The following is an 8,340-nucleotide window of genomic DNA, read 5'->3' as shown; positions in this document are numbered from 1 at the left end:
GAGGAAACCCAGTGGGAGGTGGCAAGGAAGCCACCCACAGGCTTCTAAGTTTAGCCCCTGCTCCAGACCACTCCCCTCACCCGCCTCCAAGGCCCAGAGCCAGGCATGACCTCATCCTTTGCTCCAAGACTCCACCCTGCCTGCCCCGGAGTCCTGCCTTTGCAGACTGGGGACCAGCCTGGCAAGCGACTTAGGAGAGATGGGACTCTAGGCTCACGGCCAAGACAGGGACCAGGAGAGAAAGACAGGAAGCTGCCACACATATGTTGGAGCCTGTGGCCTTTATTCGTGCCCCCCACCAAGTAGAGCCAGAGACAAGGTCCCTGTCCAAAGCAGAGATGCCAGGGACCCGGGGCTCGGGGTTACACCCTCCCAGTCCCCTACCCCAGACACTCCTGTGAGCCAGAAGTGTATAAAGTGCTGGTGTGTGATGATCCTCTGGGGAAGGCCTAAGGGATCAAGAGCCCCAGCCCTGGACTGAGGCAGCAGCAGGAGGGACTCTGTTCTGGAAGGGCAGGAATTCGTCTAGGTACCCAGAGTGCGGGGAGGGAGGGCCGGCCTACCACCACCACCACCACCACCACCACCATGGGGGCTGGTGGCGCTGGGGAAACTCAGATGCAGTCCTGGGCTGGAGGGAGCTGAAAAGGGAGCCTTCCACAAGGAGCCCTAACAGGGTGGGGCCAGGAGGTGGGCAGCTTCTGCACCCCTGGGAAGGGAAGGGGGGGGAATAGGGGAGGCCTGGGTGGTCTCAGAGAATGGGACAACCCCTCCGGCGCTTATTCTTGCGAACCTGGAGGCCGGCCCGAGTGGCCATCTCGAATACCTCCCTCACCCCCTCCTTGGTCTTGGCTGAGCACTCGAGGTAGCCAAAGGCACTGATCCGGTTTGCCATGTCCCGGCCCTCCTCAGATCGCACGGGTTCCTGAGAAGACAGGAGGCCAGAGGTCAAAGGACAACGCTGGCTAAGTGTACCTCTCCCCACTTTACCCGTAAAGTGTAGTAACTAGAACAAATAATCTCCAGCCCTCACCCCACAAAGCACTCAAGCCCCAGCCACCCAGGGCAGTTTCTAGGCCAGGACCTGAGCCACTAATGTTTACATTAAAAATTGCCTCCATTGGCCCCATATCCCATGGTACACCCTCCTCTGGCCCGAACAATATCCAGCACCTCCTCACCAACCCCCCCCACCTCTGTTCTCACTTGTTTCCAATCCAGGCTCTAGGCCTGCCAAAGGAATTTCTCTAACATACAGGTATGACCCAGCTTAAAACTCTGCCATAATTATCCTTCCAGGATAGTCTGTATTCCTCATCCTGGCAACTTCATATAGACTCTAGTCCTCTGGCCACAGAGCCACTTACCAGGTAAGCCAGGGCCCGCCCTCTGTGGGCTTTCCAGCCATTTCCAATGCCCACACCTCCCCAGGTGTACCCTGATGGCTCAACCACAGCCCCAGCAGAACACCTACCGTAAGAAGCTGTCTCTGAGGACAGGGGTACTCTTAATAGTCCCAACCCAAACCGAATGGACAACAGATGAAGACATTAAAATGCCAGGTGACCTTGGACAAGTCCCTCCATTTCCTGACAATTTCATCAGGACCTGAGGCTAAGGGCCCTTCTGGGGTTCTGCCTCACTGGGGAGGAGGAGGCAAACCTCACCCCACCTCACAAGGGGAGGTCAGCTGGAGGGTAGGCCCTACGAGGGTCATCAGCCCTTCCAGGGGCTCCCGGCCTGGCCACCCCACCCACCTGCTTCATCTTGGCCAGCTCTCTCCTGGTGTGCTCATCTTGCCTCAGGTCCTTCTTGTTCCCCACCAGGATGATGGGCACGTTGGGGCAGAAGTGCTTCACCTCCGGGGTCCACTTCTCAGGAATGTTTTCTGCACACGTGTGTCCCAGCAGGTGTTGGTGCCTCCACTTAGGCTAGAAAGCCCCCCCAACACCACCCCCAGGGCCCTCTTCTCTCCCCACAGCACTGTTAGAGGCTCTTGGGCACAACAGTCCCTTTCACAGCTCAGAGCCCCCCCCCACCACAGCACCCCCCCACCAAGCCCTCCCAAGGGCCAGTGTCCTCCCAGCGCAGGAGGATAACAGCACCCCATCTCGGAAGGTGGCTGAAATGAGCCGAGATGACGGCTACCTCGGGTTGGTTGATTCCAAGGGCTTCTCAGTGCCCTTCCTCCAACACCCTCACCCCCACCTCACCCAGGCTGTCGGGGCTGTCGATGGAGAAGCACATGAGGATGACGTCAGTGTCCGGGTAGGAGAGAGGCCGCAGGCGATCGTAGTCTTCCTGCCCAGCTGTGTCCCACAGAGCCAGCTCCACCTGACGCACAGGGCCAGTGAGCCGCTGCCGGAGGGCCCCAGTTCCACCCCTCCCCTGCCACCCAGAGGTCCTCTGAAACCACTGGTCCTTTAGGTTCACTCAACATCTCTCTCCTGAGCACTTGCTCTGTGCCAGGGACAATGGGTGTCACCGTTACACAATGTAAATAAGGTGAGCTTCTAGAAATCCTGAGGCATGGATGCTGGATCTTTATGTAGTTTAGGAGCATCATGATTTGATTTTAAGTCACAAAGACCTTTGAAGGCAGCCTTACCATTATCCCCATTTTGCAGTCGGAGGGGCTTTAAGCTCGGAGGCAAAAGGACTGGGCCCAGATTACAGAGCCAGGGCGTAGAGAACCAGGAGGTGTCTCTAGATTTCCTAAAAGTACAATTTCGCTTCCTAAATTGTACTGTTCCAGCAGGGGGAGAGGAGCAGGGATGGATGGATGGTGAGGAAGGACATCCAAGGTCCATGGTGACGGGGCGGGGTTCCCAGGGGAGACAGGAAGGGCCTTGGCCTTCACCTGTTTGCCGTCCACCTCTATGTCTGCGATGTAGTTCTCAAAGACAGTGGGGACATAGACTTCGGGGAACTGATCCTTGCTGAAGACGATGAGGAGGCAGGTCTTCCCACAGGCCCCATCCCCCACAATCACCAGCTTCTTTCTGATCGCAGCCATGGCCGGGGCTGACAGAAAAAAGGCAGGGTGGATTTTGGGAAAAGCCAGTAAATCCAAAACCATTTCTCTGGGGCCCCCAAGACCTGGAAACCGAGGCCTCCAGCAAAGAGAGGGAAAGGGGCTTGCTCAGGCGTGCTCTTGCCAAGAACCAATTGTTAAGACAACTGAGCTGTCTCCCTGGGGAGATGAGAATACAGAGACAGGTCTCCCTGGACAGATTAGAATACAGAGGCGAAAGGTGGAGGAACCACCCACCTGGGAACCACCAGCTGTGGGATCCTGGACACTTAGAGGGGTGCTCAGGGATTAGGGACATGCCTGGAAGAGCCAGCTTTGATCTGCTATATATACCAGGGCTTCAAGTCAGACTTGATGCGTTACCAGGATTTTGATACTTTTAAAGTTTCATAATCACTAGGGTCCAATCAACAACACACTGTCCCTCACTCAGGACAAGTCATGCCTGCCCAGTCACAAGTGAGGAGTCCCTCTCCCACAGGCTGGCAGAAGCAACTACCAGGTGACGGGTGGGTAAGGGAAACCGGGCTGAGCATTTCAACAAAAATCATCTCCCTCAGGCCCCAGAAGCCTGCAAAGGTGGATGGTGCGCTTCCCATTTTAACGCACTGGGAAAGTGAGGCTCAGTAAGGTTACGACGTGTTCCGAGTTGTGGCAGGGATGGCATTCAAGGCAGGGCTGTGGGACTGTGGGGTCTGTTGCCTTTTCTACCTATCTCCCCAGACATGGGAAAAAGAGGAGAGGCAGGGAAACCCAGACAGAGGGCAGTGGCAGCAGCTAACCGGCTTCCCTGGCCCACCCCAACCCTGTCCCCAAAGCCATCCCCGAGTCACACAAAGGAGGCTCAGTCCCGGCAGTGCCCACAGCCCACATTCGGGCAGTCTGCCCTCCTCCCCCCTTCCTCCTGGGCCTGGCAGCAACACTGGGTCACTCAGCCCCAGGCAGGGGACAATGACCACACTGTAGGGAACCACACATCCACCACAGCAGAGTGACTGAGAATAATCCACTAGGGAGTCCCCTCCACCCACCCCCTGGAACAGCCCCTTCCACCCCTCTCTGTCCAGCTCACCCCAAGACCCTGCCCACCCCTCCCTGTGACTCAGGGCGAGGAGTCAGCTTCCTGAGGTTTCTGTAGGTCCCCGGCCCCCAACACACCCGAGCAAGCATCTGCACAGTCCATCACACCTACCCAGCCTCCCTGCCCCTGAGCCGAGCCTCACTTCCTCCCTCCCTGGGGAGAGGAGCTGCCCTCTGGCCGGCTGAGGTTCCCAAGCCTCCAGGCTTGGAGGAAGAGAGGGCGGGCTCCGGAGCCGAGATGCCGTCGAGGCTGTTGGGAAGGGGGAGGGGGCTAGAGCCCGAGCTGGGAGGAGCTCCCAAAAAAGAGCTGAACATGGGCCAGTGGCCTCACCAACCAGGCAGGGAGTAGTTAAGAGCGGAGGGGATGGTAACCTGATCTCTGCCCCAAACCTGGCTTTTTCTCTCAGTCCCACATCCTGTCAAACTGGGCTGAACTCTTGTACTCCCCACAGACCACCACCACCCCACAGCCCTGGCTTGGTCTGTCTTTCAGGAAAGAGAATGCTCCAAGCCCAAAGCTAGTTCTCTTCAACGGTGGGATCCTGGGTGGCCTGCCTCCTCCCCCCCCCCCCCACACACGCACGCACAAAACCGGGATGAGAGGAAGTGGATATGAGTCAGAGAGAATTTATAGGAGTTGAGAGGATACCGCCACACTCTCCCCACCTCAAAAGGGGCTCTCTCCCCGGTACCCCGAGAGACAGGCAAGAAGGCATTCACCATGCCAGCAGATCCCCTTCAAAAATGGACACCACCTTCAAAAAGGGGGTGCTCCCTGGAGATTCTGCCCAGGTGATCAGCTCCCCCCACCCACTCCCGCTAGTCCCATCGGTCCAGCTAGTTCCATTGGTCCAGCTGGGCGAAAACAGGCTGGGGTAGCCCCGCCTGGGATGGGCAGTGTTGATGAAGGGCAGTCACCCCCATGGTGAGTACCAGTTGCTAAGGTGTGAGCGTGCCACTGGCCTCGGGCAGCAGGGCAGTCTAGGTGGCACCAGATGGCGGGAGCCACGGGACAGAATTCAGGGGCAAGGACATGCATTAAGTGACCTGGAGCCCCCAGCTCAATGAGAAGACTTTCCCTTCGGGCTCTCATTGGGCAAGAAGAGCAGCTGGCCTAGGCCAGGCCAGGACACTAGGCCCAAGGCCAACATGGCAAGGAAAACAGCTCCCTGTGAGAGGCAGCCCCAGAAGAACCGCCCCACTGACCCTAAGAGGGGCACCCGAACCCTGACAGAGGCTGGAATGGAGCCTGACGCTCCTGGGGTCTTCAGGCAGACAAGACATCCCACCCTCTCTCTCCTCAAGCATTCTCTAGATTTCCAGATGACCCGGGGTGGGCTGTACCCTGCAGGCCAGCCCTGAGGGCTAGGGGAGGAATCAGATACCGTCTCAACTTTAAAATCAGAAGTGAGCATAGGACTGAGCCTCGGACCTTCCCAGTCCAAAGCCCCAGGATAATCTTTAGCCAGGTTTGCAGGGTGCAAGGGAGGGAGGGGTCTGGAGGAGAGGAGATTCTTGCACACATAAAAAGGAGCTAGACCCTTCCCAATCTCCCCTACCTCCCGCCCCAGGTACACTCCAGGAACCTTCTAGGGAGGCGTCCAGACCTCTGGGAGCAGTGGCAGCCCCCCCTGGTCACACCACGCCCCGGTTCCCGCCATTCCACCGGTCCGGCCTGGGGGAATTCCCACCTCCAGGCGGATTCGTGCCCGGACTCACACCCCGGCCCACGTCCACATCGGGCCACCCGGCCTGGGAGCCAGAGCGGCTGGACTGGGGCTCCCTCGCGGAGACCCTAAGTTGCCTCCTGGCTTCTCGCCCGGCGGGGAAGGTTCCGGGAAGCCGGGAGGGGAAGGGCAGAGACCCAGGCTCGGACACAGGAGGCGAGAGACCCCGCGGGGCAGTTCCCGGAGTGGGGTGGGGGACAGCCCTCGCCGCGGCCCAGGGAGGGGCCAGCCGGGCTGACCCCAGCACAGCCCGGCGCGCTCTGGCCGAAGCCCCCTCCCCGCCCGGCGCCCAGAGCTCCGGCCAAGCGGAGGAGGGCGAAAGTGCTCTCCCGGGGACGAGTTCCCGGGACGCCCCGCCACCCCAGCCCCCGGCCCCGAGTACCTTCCGCTCCGCTGCCTCCAGCTGCGCGGCCAGTGCCGGAGGCTGAGACTGACCCGGGGGCCCCGCCCCGCCCTCCTTCAGCGCCGCGGCGGGGCGGGGCGGGCCCGGCAGGGGGAGGGACCGGCCGGGGTTGGGGCGGCCCTTGGCTCCGCCTGCCCACCGCCCAGCCTGGGGCCACCGCGCTCGCCCCGGCTGCTGGCCGGGGGTCGAGGGTGGAATCTCTGGCAGGTCGGGGAGTGGGCGGCGGGCGGGACCCCTGGAGGACTCAGCCTCTGCCCCGCCTTCCAGCCCCCAGGGGCGGACCGGCGTCGGGAAAGTTGTGAGGCGCTCGGGGTGCGGTCGGGAAAGGGCCGCTGCTGCCCTCCCGTGGCCAAGCGGCCACGCGCGCCTACACCCCCTGGGACCTCGCGGGAGGGGGCTGCGGAAGACGGCCGCCCCCAGCTAGTAGAACCCTGCCGCATAAGTACTGCCCAACCTCACGCCCCAGCCTTGAGGACTTTTCGGATCCCTTGAGACCCAGGCCACCTTTCCACTTGACAGTTCCCTTCCCCCTGCCTGGAATTTCCTTGAGTCCAATTACTGAGTACCCGTCAAAGGGCACTCCTGGAGGCTTTTCCTGATCCCCAGCTGGGAAGTCAACTTCCATCCCCAGTGCGTTATTTCGGTGCCGCTAGGGCCAAGTGTCCCTTGGCCCGGTCTGATACGTCACATCGGGTATTTACCTACCCGTGTATCTCTTTCTGTTAAGGTGGATAAGGATGGAGGATGAGGACGTCTACCAATACTTAATTAGTTTGTGACCTGTTCGCTACATAGTTCAGTCCTTTTAGTACTCATCACGGATCTTGGGGTTAAGTATACCCATCTCCTTTTGCCTGTAAGGAAACTGAGGCTCAGAGAAGTGGCTTGCCCAAATCTTTGTGATTTGTATTGAACAGAGTGAGAGTTCAGACAATCAGGCCCGTCTGGCTCCAGAGTTGGTGCTCTCTCCCCGCTGTCCTTTATCCCCCTCCCACCTGTCACTCCCCACTGCCTAGCATGTTGTGTGGCAGGTACGTTTTTCAAGAAATATTCTCTGAATGAATGAACGTCAGGAGTCATGTTGATTTTAAAGCTCTGAAGTGCAGCCCACACATTTGATAAATGAGTAAGCTGAGGTCCAGAGAAGTTTGGTCCCCAGGCCTCTTCACCCGTTCAATAAACATACACTGCAGATTGATTTCGGTCTTCAAAGAACTTAACAGTCCAAATGCAAACACAAACAACTTAAAGATAGCAAGTTATTGAATCCTTATTGCATGCACCTGGCTCCACATACAGACATGAACTCCTTTAGTCCTTACAATACCTCTGTGAGGTAGCACTGTTACTTCCATTTTGCTGAGAAGCAAATTGAGGCTCAGAGAGGTTGCAGAGCTAGTGGTGGGTTTGGCACCAGGACCTGGATAGGAGGACTCTAGAGCCTCTGCCCTTAACTGCTACTCCATGTTATATTTACAGGAGGCAGTGGTTATGCTGGAGGCACGCAAGGGCTATGGGATACCCAGCCCTGAAGGACGAGTCAGGTTTTCCAGATAAGGTGATGAGTAGATGTTAAATGGGTTGGAGCCACAATAGGCCCAAAGAGTTACGGAACCCCCAGGAGAGTGGGGGTGGGGCTAAAAGATAGGGCTAAGGAAGGACACGGTGGCCAGATCATGAATGTCCTTGTCTGCCACCCTCAAGAGTTGAGTGTTGATTTTGGTCTAGGTGCAGTAGGGAGCCACTGAAATGTTCTCTCAAGGGAATAACCAGCTTGGATTCCCACTGTGGACAGGTTACATTCAGGGATACAGGGGCATGACCTGGAGATAGAGTTAAAAGCCTAATGTAGTAGTAACAGTAGGGATGGGGATAGGTGGACAAATAGGAAATATATTTTGTGATATATAATCAACAGCACGTAGTGATTGATTCACTTGCTGGGGAAGAGCCAGAAGCCAAAGGTGACCAACGCTAAGATTTCTAACTTGGGCTCATGAGCTGATACCCATGGACATGATGAACCAGAAGAAGGCACACGTTTGTAGGGAAATGGTGGATTCCATTTGAAGTACGCTGAGTTGAAATGCCCGTGG

The 8,340-nt window shown here is 57.9% G+C and overlaps 1 protein-coding gene across 2 annotated transcripts; it reads right to left on the bottom strand.

The window, feature by feature from the left end:
- Positions 1-266: 266 nt before the first annotated feature.
- On the bottom strand, positions 267-6,327 carry RHOC (ras homolog family member C). 2 transcript variants are annotated; one of them, XM_032421482.1, is made up of 5 exons: positions 6,224-6,327; positions 2,861-3,024; positions 2,214-2,334; positions 1,758-1,888; positions 267-925 (listed from the first exon to the last, which is right to left on the bottom strand). In XM_032421482.1, the coding sequence occupies exons 2-5, from the start codon at positions 3,014-3,016 to the stop codon at positions 752-754; spliced, it is 582 nt and encodes a 193-aa protein (XP_032277373.1). In that variant the 5' UTR covers positions 3,017-3,024; positions 6,224-6,327; the 3' UTR covers positions 267-751. The 2 variants fall into 2 exon arrangements, with proteins under 2 accessions (XP_032277373.1, XP_032277384.1); XM_032421493.1 differs by lacking the exon at positions 6,224-6,327 and adding an exon at positions 4,227-4,393.
- Between the last annotated feature and the right edge of the window lie 2,013 nt (positions 6,328-8,340).

This window comes from Phoca vitulina, unplaced genomic scaffold (assembly GCF_004348235.1).
Source record: "Phoca vitulina isolate PV1807 unplaced genomic scaffold, GSC_HSeal_1.0 scaffold2, whole genome shotgun sequence".
Classification (NCBI taxonomy): domain Eukaryota; kingdom Metazoa; phylum Chordata; class Mammalia; order Carnivora; family Phocidae; genus Phoca; species Phoca vitulina.
Note: the sequence above shows the minus strand (reverse complement) of the source record. Positions and strands in the feature narration are given on the sequence as shown.